Source organism: Zalophus californianus, chromosome 3 (assembly GCF_009762305.2).
Source record: "Zalophus californianus isolate mZalCal1 chromosome 3, mZalCal1.pri.v2, whole genome shotgun sequence".
NCBI classification, from domain to species: Eukaryota; Metazoa; Chordata; class Mammalia; order Carnivora; family Otariidae; genus Zalophus; species Zalophus californianus.
Window position 1 is genome coordinate 173,016,798 of NC_045597.1, and position 12,453 is coordinate 173,029,250.

Below are 12,453 nucleotides of genomic sequence, written 5' to 3' on the forward strand. Positions count from 1 at the left end.
CAGTCAGTTAAGAGCTGGACTTGATCTCAGCTCAAGTCATGAACTCAGGGTGGTGAGACAGAGCTCTGCATTGGGTTCAGTGCAGAGTCGGCTTGGGATTCTCTCTATCCCTCTCCCTCTGCCCCTCCCCCTGCTCACTCTCTCTCTAAAAACAAAGAGAGAGATAAATGTGTCTCTATACATTTAGTTGGTAGTTTCTTCACCTTTGTATCTCTACCAAAGTGGCACGTATTTTCGGTGAGAAAACAAATGAATAGATGCTTTTTGAAACAATCTCCATGCTCTGAAATCCCACTAACCTGACTGGAGATGAACAGTGTGAGCTTTTCACCACCCATTCCTACCTCTTCCTCCATAATGCTTATCCGTCCCTTCAGGCTCAGAGGAAAAGATCTCCTGCAGTCACTCTTCCTTCTTAAAATGTGCCGCTGGATCTCTCCCTAGATCCCTTATCTTCTCTGTCTCCTAAAGTGGTCTATTCTTATCATTATAGTCACCTTTCTTCTTCCATCTGCCTAAACATGCCCAAGTAGGTACTCTCTCTTCCACCCTAAAAACAAGCACTTTCTTTAGATCCTGCCTCTCACTCTACCTTCAACCCCAGCTCTTCCCTACAGATCAAAGGTCCTAAGTGCTCTACAGAGTTCACTCCATCTCCTCACCTCCCTAGCTTTAACTCCCAACACTGCTGAAACTGCTCCCCAAAAGCACTTTTAGGCCTCATTTTCCCTGACCCTTCTGTGAAGCAACATTGACCTCAACTTCTTTCCTGAAACCTTTCCTTCTGTTGAGTCTTAATTTTCTTATAGCACATTTATCTGCCCATTTCAGCATTCCGTTAACTGCTTCTTTCCTGTCTCTCAATTGTAGGCTTACCAGGATGCAGTCCAGACTTCAGCTTTCTATGGTAGTACTCTACTCAATGCCTTGATTCTGTTTCTAAACTTAAATGTCCTTTCTAAGATGACTCTGAACCCTTTATCTATGGTTCTGATCCTTCACCCTAGCAATGAGATGCTACAATGTGATTAGCAATGAATCTAATATCTATGAATAACTGATCAACTGTACTAATTATTCTAATTAGTGAGCTAAAATATATTTTGTTGTTGTTAACAGATGAGGAACACCACTGGATGAGTGACGGAGAAGTATGTGCCTGTGAGCATAGGGGAAGGGACAGGGAAGGGGGTGTTAAAACCAAGACTGGGAGGGGGCCATGTCAAGTTCAAAAGAATGTTACTGAAGAGCTCAAAAGTGCAGATACAGAGGGTGGCAATGATCTATGTCAGAGCCAGGCTTTCTGACAATGCCTAGAGCTTAGCTGAGAAGATACTATGGAATAAAACAATTTCTATTACAACCAGACAATATCTATCAAAATTTTAAATGTACCCACTTTTAATTCAACTATTCCCCTGCCAGGAATTTATCCTTTAGGGATACTCAGATGCTTGCAAAACTGAAACTTCAAAAGACCAAACATAACTACTTAAGACAGGATACCAAGAGATTGCAGAGATTAAGAAGTAATAAAACTAAAATGTCATAAATACATATATATATATATATATTTTTTTTTTATTAAAGGACTCAGAATAGCCTAAGACATCTCAAGGATAACAGGGATGCCTGGCCTTCAAAATAATGATTGAAAATTATTTTGTACTTCAAATTCTATAGTCATCTTCCATAGTAGAAAATTTTATTATAAGAAAACATAATAAGAAAACTCTTTCTTATAATAAGAAAACTCATCTTTTAGAGTAGGAGGTTAGAAAGTAAATAAATAAATGTCTAAAATGGAAAAATTCAAGAAGTAGCAATAGAAACATATCATTTGGAAATGCAGAAGTAAATCATGAAGAACTAAAAGAGATGAAAGAGGTTGTATCTGAAGTACAGATGAAGCAAAAGAATGTTTCCATTATGTCTTTGCCTTATTGACTTTGTTGACTATGTTCATGTATAATTTTAATAAAAAATTTTAAAATGTTAAGGCCAATGGACAAGGATATTCACTCCAGCACAGATTACAGCAAAAGACCAGAACAATCTAAATTTTAATCAACAAGGAAATGGTTACATACATCATGATACCTCTCCTGATGTATAGCATCTTCTCATCTGAGGCATATAATGCTTATATAAACAGACAACCTCTTATTAAAAGATACACAAAAAAATTGATCATAGTGGGTCCTTAGAGAAAAGGATTCGGGCTCACCTGTCATTCACTTATTTAATGGCCACATACCTTGATATTTTAACGCATGTATTACTTTCAATTTTTAAAAACTTATTATTAAAGTTCTTCACAATCCAGTAACTACAAAGCAGGCAACCTTTTCTTATACTGCTCCTCCACAAAAACTCTGGTCTCAACAGTCTGCAACATTTCTCAAATATGCAATGTCCAAAACCAAGCCCATGCTTAGAATGTTCTCCCCAGCCTAGAATACCCTTCCTCCCTCCCACCCCCAAAACTATTCAAGCCCAACACATCCAAATACTATCCAGGATGATATAATAAAAACAACACTGGACAAAGAAGCACAGAACTTCTTGGATGTTAGTTTCTATACCATCACTTATGCAAAATCTGTACCTTGCCCCGGACACGTAAGGACACAAGGTTGCCTGCAACACAATCTATATACTAAGGGGCTTATAACTGAACTAGGTAATTTTATAAGCAAAGTTAGTATATGACTTAAGAGAAGTACAAAACACTCTAAAGTTCCAGAGAGATGGAATCTAGTTGGAGCTCTGGAAATCAATGCTGAAAGCGAAATATTTTGAATTTTATCTGCTTGGTTCCCTATTTTTCCCACTGGTCTCCAAATAGACTGTAGCCCTACAAACAAGAGAATTTGACCTTTATTTTTTCTGAACTCCCCAACACACTATTACCTCCCTAGCATGGTGCTATATGAACAGCAAAATTTCAATAAATCCTTAGTGAATGAAGCAAATGGAAAACTACATGCAAAAATGAATTTATATTAACAATTCTATTTTATCCTTACCCTATTCTTTGTTTGATATACATATATATTAGAAAGAAAAAAAAAAACCAGAAGAATAAGAAAAGACATCTGCATGGTAACAGGATTTCTGTACCTTGAAAATTCAGCTACTCTACTTTTTCCCATCTGCAGTCATATTTCTGTTACTTTACATGTAGTTGATTTGGAAAGATCGGCGCAGTCAGAGGATTATAACTTAGGGAAGAACTAAGTAGTGAAAACAAACAATATTTTTTTATAAAAAAGTCCCACTGAAATAAAAATTTCTTTGCAAAGAAGAAAAGGACAGTAAATTCAGCTGAGATTACAATACGGAGGCAGACCTATTTCTTAACAGAACGGCTCCCTAAGCTTCTATGAAATAAACTGCTATTTAACATTAGGCAAGATAGCTAGCTACCACAGTGCTCACATTTTAGAAAACTGCCAAGTTATTTTGCCAAATGTGGACAAACACATTTGGTTAACAAGTTTTCCAAGCCAATTAAACAATTTCTTGTATTTATCTTTAGAATAAACAAAATTATCATCAAGTAAGGGATATGAATAATGACACGAAAGCATTTTATTCTGTGTAGTTATTTTGTATGCCAGATTCAAGTAAATCACATGGGAAAAAATTTTTTAAAAAATCATGTCTAATTTTTTAGTGTTGGTAAATAATGAATAAATCAATGAGCCAATATACCAAAAGCCAAACAGGCAATAGACTTCTATCTATTAACGATTAATTGTAATAGGATCTACTGTTATGAGACAGACAGGCCACAGAGAATATCATGTATGTCTGACTCGAACAGTACTGGTTTACTCTGTCCTCTATTCCGTTTCTTCCAAAGCAAAACAAGTACCTAAGTAACTGTCCTTAAAGCTTCACCTCTTCCACCTAATGTTCAAATGTTGAGTTTCAAGGCTCAGACACAGGCGTTCATCTTTACATTTGCTTCCCTGCTCACTTCTAGAAGTATGCCTTAAATTACCATCTACATCCAGATGACTGTCAAAAGTACACTTCCAGCCTGAAATCCCTCCTCTAAGTCCCAGACCCATTTAACAACTCCACTTGTAAGACGATCCCCTATACTGTAAGAAACAGGTGCTCAATGTGTCTGGTAAGTTTCTCTGGCAGTCCCAAGCCCTATGTAATACCAGGTATGTGTAGGCCTGTGCAAGTCATGGTTCTAGCTCTAACTCCCAGGGAGAAAGACCTTTGCCTTCTACATTTGCCCTAAGACCTCAGTCATTGTTTACTATGGGTAACTAACCCTAGGAAACTATGGAGGATTCTTGGTGAGGCAAGTGAAATTAACCAGGTCCTTCTGGTATTCCACCAGCAAAGGCTCCTCAAATGTCATCCCAACTTAACCTAAATTCTTTTATACATTAATTCAACAAACACTAAGAAACTATGTCTTCAGCACCATGGCTACAAATGTGAACCTGTCTTTATGAAACGTGTGGTATAACTGAAGGCAACAGGTTATCAAACAAAATACCACATTAAGTAAATCAATCCCACAATTAGGAGGGATATATGATACATGCTGAACACCAATGATTTGTGCCCTTTTCTGGATGTATGTTAAACCTCAATAAAAGTTTTAAACAAAAATTTACAACCAATGGAAACTAATAATTACGGAATCTGCAAACTGAAGGGAGCCTTAGAAAGTACTTAGTCCATCTTCCTCATTTTATAGAGGTGAGGACACCAGAGTTACAGGAAAGTTAACACTAATCGCCTCTCCTTAGGAACTATGCAAACCGACTGAATAGGCTGTTGTTAGGCCACTAATCACTCTCTGATCTGACCCTTTCCTAACTCTTTGCCCACCTGACTCACTTCCCCTTTATTCTACAGTACCTTTTAGTATATTGTGATTAGCACATTCTACCTGTCTCCATCTATGAAAATCTTTCCAAGGCCCAATTCAAAAGCCATGAAGCTTTCCTGTATCGGCACCATCCACATACTCTTCTCTGCATGTCCGTGGCCCTCATCCTAATTTTCCCTGAACTCTGTGTGCACTTTATCCCTTACAGTTAAGCATTTGCTTCTTAAGGGTAGAAAATGTCTCACCAAAGCATCATTAATGTAGTGCCTCAGTGATCATTTGTGGTCCTAATGAAGAATCAGCACCAGAGCAAGCCAAAGGAGTAATCATCCCATTTAAGGATCACTGGCCTATTAAAATGCTTCTGAACATTCAAAACTAATGAAGGCAAAAGCTTAACGCTGGGGTCAGGAAATCTATCCTGTGTCTTACAAATATTCATACAGCACTTAGAACATAATAGGCACTGCTCTAAGTATCTTATAAATATTAACTCATTTAATTCCCATAATAACCTTATAAGATAGAAACTACTACTAATTCATTTTGCAAATGAAAAAAGCATACAAAGATAAAATAATTTACCCAAAATCACTGAGCCACGATTGGAAGCCAGCGTTCAAAATCAATGCTCTTAACAACTAAGCTATCAATAAGCGAAAATAATCCCGATCGCCTTTAAAATGACAAAAGAGGGCGCCTGGGTGGCTCAGATGGTTAAGCGTCTGCCTTCAGCTCAGGTCATGATCCCAGGATCTTGGGATGGAGTCCCGCATCGGGCTCCCTGCTCCCTGGGAGCCTGCTTCTCCCTCTGCCTCTCTCTCTCTGTCTGTGTCTCTCTCTCTCATGAATAAATAAATAAAATCTTTAAAAATAAAATAAAATAAAATGACAAAAGATAATTTACAAAAATAAAATCCACTACCCTAAAAATCACAAGATTATTTTTTACTGTAAGTCGATTTAAAACGTGATAGAACTCCAAATTACATTGTAGTAGAGGTCAAAGCCCCTGCTGCTCCCAATGGCAAGCGGTACCTAATTATTTTAATTCACAAAATAGTGTCATATGACACGTGGGCTTTTACACTACAGCTCCTATTATTTTTTTCCTACTGCCTTTGGGAACATGTTATTACTAACTATGCTTTCTGCCAGCTTCTCAAATGACATAGTCGTCCTGTCTCATTTTTCCAAATCTTTAAATAGCTTCTATCTGGTTGTGAGGCTTGGACCTAACACAAATGTCACATCTGGCCTCTTGAAAAATTTCATCCGCTTCACCTTGGAGCCACACTTATGTTAAAGGTCAAGAAAGGATGCCCTGTAATGCAGCCAATCCACCCTCACTCACCCTCAAGTAATGCTTCCTGCAAAATAGATCCAATATGCTACGCGAGACAGGTGACACCTGGGAACGCAATATAGATGACAGCTGCAAGCTGAATGTGAGGGTAATCGGGGTAATCACTAGCCCACTGGGTAGAACTTTGAAACTCTGTAAAAGGGCATACTGACACACAATTTCAAATAATATGGCACTGCTATTAATGGTGGGTAGCAAAAGCAAGAAGCAGACCATCCAGAGTTGCTCCTTTCAAGCAATGATATCAGGCGGTAGGAAAAGGCAGAGGTGGAAAGAATGGGTTTGGTTTTTTTCTTTTTTTCTCCCCATGGGTAAGGAGCAACTAGCCATGCTTTATTCACTACAAACAGTGCCAAAACATACAGAGACACCGAGAAGACCGCCAAATTATTTCTAAATATTAAATCTCATGGGATATAAAATTTTACACTGAGAAGGATCTCTAAAGTTAAGACATTCTACTCATTAAAACAGTTTGGCCAACTATAGCCTATGCACCAAATCAAAACTATCTTTGTACAGCCTTGAGCTAAGAATGCTTTTTGGGTTTTTGTTTTGTTTGAAGATTTTATTTATTTGAGAGAGAGAGAGAGCGAGCGAGAGAGAGCAGGCACCTGCACAAGAGAGCATGAGCAGGGGAGAGGGGCAAAGGGAGAGGGAGACGCAGACTCCCCGCTGAGCAGGGAGCCCTACGCGGGGCTGAATCCCAGCATCCCGGGATGGTGACCTGAGCCGAAGGCAGACCCTTAACTGACTGAGTCACCCAGGCGCCCCTGTTTTTAAGGGCTATAAAAAAACAAAAAGAGTAAGAACTGAGACCGTGGCCAGCAAAGCCCAAAATAGTTATTATATGATTCTTTACAGGAAAAGTTTGCATAGGCCTAGGTTAAAAAATGCAAAGAAACAGGTGATGAGTTTAGTTATTCCATGAATGGTTCATATACTAATTTTTTAAGGAAAATCACCGGAGTTCACTATTATTCTCCAGCCAACAAAATGCATTATATTAAAAGTCTGGACCTAGTTACTAATGTCCACTTTCAGTCCTCTGGCTCTTATTGTCTGCTCACTTCAGTTAGAAACTGGAAAAATATTTGGTTGGGGATAAAAAGTGAAATTGGCTGTATCAGATTTTAGGACAACCTATAGATTATTCTTATAAATCACCTACTTTGTCTTCCCCGAACCATTCAGCAAGCAGGCTATACTTCTTTGTATTTTTATAAGACAGCTATTATTTATCACTTATCCTATGACAACCAACATACTCAACCCTGTACACATATAATTTCATTTAGTTTCTTCCCTCCCACAGAATGTTAGCGTCATAAGGATTGAGGTTTTTGTCTGCTTTGTTTTGTTCACTAACGAAGCCCCAATGCCAAAAGAGCACTTTGCTGGTGCTCAATAATATATTATTAAGGAATCCTCATAGGTGGATGAGCTGAGCACTATTATCACTCAGATGGGGAAGCCAAGGCAGAGAATTTGAATGACCTGGGCCACAGTATCAAAGCTAGAACCTGAACTCAGGCAGTCTGCCTCTCTAGTCTGAGCAAAGCACTAGGCTACTGCCTGCCCTAATGCCTTCCATACAGAAATGTCCCATCTGAATGTCTAACTTTTGCTGACCTATGAAGGTATGATTATAATTGCTTCTATTACAGCAACTGGCAGAGCCAGTTGTAAATTTCTTATTCTCAGATGGATGACCCCTGTGTTATGAAAAACCACACAACTCAGAATGTCTCCATGTGCTAACAAAAGTGCCACTTTTCTAATGGGTGCAATGATTTTTTAAAGTTTTATAAAACAATATAAGTGCAAAAGTCTGTGACAGTTAAGTCCATTTCTTTTTTTTTAAGATTTGAGAGAGAAAAGACAAAGAGAGGGAGAGGAGGGGGAGGGGCAGAGGAAGAAGGAAAGAGTTTCAGGCAGACTCCCCACCCAGGACTAGATCTCAGGACCTTGATATCATGGATGTGAGCGGAAATCAAGAGCCCCACGCTTATCCTACTGAGCCACCCAGGTGCCCCACAGCTAAGCCCATTTCATTTTTAAAGAAAAAGCTGCGGTGTTACTTGTACTTGTTCTGCAGGTTGGAAATCAGAGGGAAAAAAAACAAATCAAAACAAAGTCCAAAAAAGAAACACAGGACAGCTACAAGCAGAGAGAAAACCTGCCTGAGTGATACTGATGCAGAAACACTGAGCTGCACGCACAGCAGGTGCTCAATCAATGCTTCTGGAAGAAATGAAAAAGGTGACAATTCCTTCTTGCGTTTTATAAACCTCCTTGGTTTGTACAGTACGAAAAGCTACAGGAAAAGAGTAGCAGTCATGAAAATGATGTCTTCAGATATAATGAAAACCTGGAAGTGAGAAGACTCCCATGGCGCAACAGCATGAAGGAAAATAAGAAACAAAAAATGATAATAAACAGCATCCGTTAAGAGCTGGAACCTCCAGCCGTACAGGCTTTTGACTAAACCAAGGAAATGAGAAACTGAGAAATAGAATGGCGGCGTCCATCACACTGCTATCTTCAATCTACCTCCAACAAGGGTACCCAAAACTCTCCCCAGAAAAAAGCTGCTACGGAGAAACGGTCCAAGGGCCAGCTCAGCAATGAGCGACACTGCTTCAAACTTAGCAGCCCTCGGCAGAGGTGCTGTAATTACTTTGGTCAGCAGGGGTCCCGGGCCCTGTAAAAAGTGCAGATGTCTTAGCCCCACCCCAGCCCTACGAAGTCAAACTCCGGAGGCGGGGCCTGGGATCTGCATTTTTAACCACACCTCCAGACGCGTCTTCGGCCCGCTAAGTTCGAAAACTACCATCTCCGTTGGGTTTGAAGAAAAGGCAAGAAAGCCGCGCGGAAAGGCTGTGAACCGGGACCAGGGAGGGGCTAACTTAACACCAGATCCCTGGGCAGGTACTAACTCTGCTCGCCGCCCCGACTGCGGGACGGCAATGGGAAGAGGGAACCCGGGGTTTGAAAAGATCCCCGCCCCCCCCCAGATTGGGGTGACCCTGACCCCCGCCCTCGCGGCAACCCGCCCGAGGGTCCGTCTTTACCAACGCGAGCAGCGCAGCAGCTTCTCCAGCCGGTCGAGCGCGGCGCGGCTGTGGGCCCAGGCCCCGCGCCCCTCCGGCTCCATGGTGGGCGCGGGACGAGGCTCGTTCCCGGAGCGTACCCTCGGCTGCCGGTTCCCCGGCATCGCCCCGCCTTCCGGGGAGGTGCTCCTCCCAGGGCTGGAGCCGCGGCGGGCTCGGGCAACGACCGAGACGCCGCAGGCCCGCGACCCGACCCCGGCCGCAGCGGTCCCCGAGTCTGGGCGGGCAGGACGCTGGGGGGCGGGGCCCGAGGGGCGGGGCCGCGGAAAGGCGCCAAAAGTCCGGGCGCGCGGGACGGGAGGGGTGGGGCCTGCGGTTGGCGGGAAAGGGGGCGGGTGCAGAACGCCCGGAGGGGTGAAAACGAGAAAAAAAAGCCAGTCCTTGACTTTCCTGAACCGACGGCTCTAGGGACCTTCGGCAAGGCTTAACGGATGGAGGGAACTTTTAGTTGAGAATAATCTCTAAGGACTGCTGTTTCGACTACCGTAAAACTTGGGAAAGCTTTGATCATGACACTGAATACGCCACCTTCTTTACTCCTAAAGTTAACTTTCTCCTCCCCTCCACCTTTTCCAGCCTTTTTGTTTTGTTAAAGATGTGTCTACCCTCCACATAAGAATCCTTCATTGATCACCATATTAAATGGATAACACCTACTGAGCACTCTTCACCCTCCCCATCCAATCTACTGCCAAATCTTTGCGTTTCCCTCCTTGATTTACTCTCAAATCTACCCACTTCTGTCTTCACTCCACCACAGGCCCTTTGTCTCATTCTCACCTAGACTGTTCCCATAGCTTTCTGGCTGATAATCCCTGTGTCCACCCAAGGCCCCTCCAATCCTTAGGCTACACTGTAGCCATCTAAAACATTTCCAAATAAACACTTGGTTAGTAGAAGCAGAATGGGTAAAACTAAGATCTTATAGGGTGTTTTAACTGACCTATAATAGCATAGTAAACAAAATTTTTTTTCTTAATCTCATAGGTAGTCAAGAAAATTATTATTAACCCTGTTAAGCTAATGCTTACTCTTTGCAGAGCCTCAGAGAAATCAAACTCTAGAAGACTTGAAATGTTAAAGCGTTGCTGTGGTGTGTGTAACGGAGTAAATTGGGGAGTTCTCACACTTGTTCAATTAGGACGTAATGTAACTGATGAGAGTAAGTGCAAATTTCACATTTTGGTAAAATGCTGTAAGGACCAAACAGTTGTCACTGGCCTATTTGTACAGTGCTGCTAAATGGATTGTGATACAGGGGCAATGAGATCTTCCATTAGTTTCCTTTTCCTTCCTTCTGCCATTGCCCCATTACCTCTTGCCAAATCTCATGAAATTCCCAACAGCTGTTTGATGGTGGCCATAATAAACTCATCAAGAGAATAAGCCAGGTTATTCTCCCATCTGCAGCTTCCCCTTCTACTTCTTTCCTTCCAGCCCTGTTATAGTGCAAGTGGAGGATGCTTTACTTTTACTTGTTAAATTCCAGTATAGTTAGCACAGTGTTATATTAGTTCCAGATGTATAATATAGTAATTCAGCAATTCTATGCATTACTCAGTGCTCGTCACAATTACCGTACTCTTGGGGCACCTGGGTGGCCCAGTTGGTTAAGTGGCTACCTTCGGCTCAGGTCATGATCTCAGGGTCCTGGAATTGAGCCACATGACGGGCTCTCTGCTTAGCGGGGAGTCAGCTTCTCCGTCTTCCTCTGCCTGCCTCTCTTAGTCTCTCTCTGTCAAATGAATGCATAAAATCTTTAAAAAAAAGTGTACTCTTAATCTCCTTCATTTCTTTCACCCATGGCCCCACCCATGTGCCCTCTAGTAACCACCAATTCTCTATATGTAAGAGTCTTGTTTCTTGGTTTGTCTTTTTTTCTCTGTGTTCATTTGTTTTCTTAAATTCGACATATGAGTGAAATCGTATGGTATTTGTCTTTCTCTGACATACTTATTTCACTTAGCATAATACCCTCTGGATCTATCCATGTTGCTGCAAATGGAAGATCTCATTTTTATGGCTGAGTAATATTCCATTGTGTGTCTATGTGTATGTGTGTATACATTTATACATTCATCTATGAATGGACACTTCGGTTGCTTCCGACTTTTGGCTATTGCAAATAATGCAGCAATAAACATAGGGTGTATGTATCTTTCTAATTAGTGATTTTGTATTCCTTGGGTTAAATATCCAGTAGTGGAATTGCTGGATCACATGAGAATTCTATTTTTAACATTTTGAGGAACTTCCTACTGTTTTCCACAATGGCTGTGTTGCAGGATCACAGCGTTCTTGTCTCATGGAGTTGAAGAATGAATCTCGCGGACACAAAAGGGTGAAGTGAAGTGAAAGTTTATTAGGTGAAGGTGAGAGCCGAAAGGAAAGAAAAAAGCTCTCGAGAGTGAAAAGGGTCCCTAATGGGTGGCCACTGAGGGCTTTTAGGGGCGCTCTTTTATTGAGAACTGACTGGAAAGCTTACGGCCTTGAGATTCTTGTGCCCTCTTGGTTTGTTCCCTTATCTCTTGTTCTGCTCTGTCTCAGCATCTCCACCTGCCAGGAATAGTTTCAGAGCCGGGTCAGGGGCCTCCTGTCTCTCTTGCCTAGACCTTCACCACTTCCCTACTCAAGGGACAGGACCTCTGGGCAGAAGAGCTCTACTGGGATTGTGAGGAGTGATTGATTTTTTACTTTTGAATTAGAGGGGGTTAGGGATAGGTTAAGACCCCAGGGAATCTGGCAGCAAGGCTTTCAGGACCTGGAGGGGCCACCTGCTGCCAAGACAAGGTGCCCTTTAAACAACGAAGGTACTGGGGCGCCTGGTTGGCTCAGTCGTTAAGCGTCTGCCTTCGGCTCAGGTCATGATCCCAGGGTCCTGGGATCGAGCCCCGCATCGGGCTCCCTGCTCCGCGGGAAGCCTGCTTCTCCCTCTCCCACTCCCCCTGCTTGTGTTCCCTCTCTCACTGTCTCTCTCTGTCCAATAAATAAATAAAATCTTAAAAAAATAAATAAATAAACACGAAGGTACTAAGGCAGCCACAAGTTCGTTGAGGAAGGTCACGCTCGGCATGTTTCAGGGATCTACCAGTGGGCTGCAAGCTGTAAGA

The 12,453-nt window shown here is 41.9% G+C and overlaps 1 protein-coding gene across 2 annotated transcripts in view; it reads right to left on the bottom strand.

Moving 5' to 3' along the window:
* The window catches only part of BARD1 (BRCA1 associated RING domain 1), an 88,422-nt gene extending 78,872 nt beyond the window's left edge, over nt 1-9,550 (bottom strand). For both annotated transcript variants that reach the window (XM_027591484.1, XM_027591483.1), the window contains exon 1: nt 9,305-9,550. In XM_027591484.1, the coding sequence (XP_027447285.1) occupies nt 9,305-9,447 (143 nt within the window). In that variant the 5' untranslated portion in view covers nt 9,448-9,550. The remainder of the gene's footprint in view (nt 1-9,304) is intronic.
* Nucleotides 9,551-12,453: the final 2,903 nt, after the last annotated feature.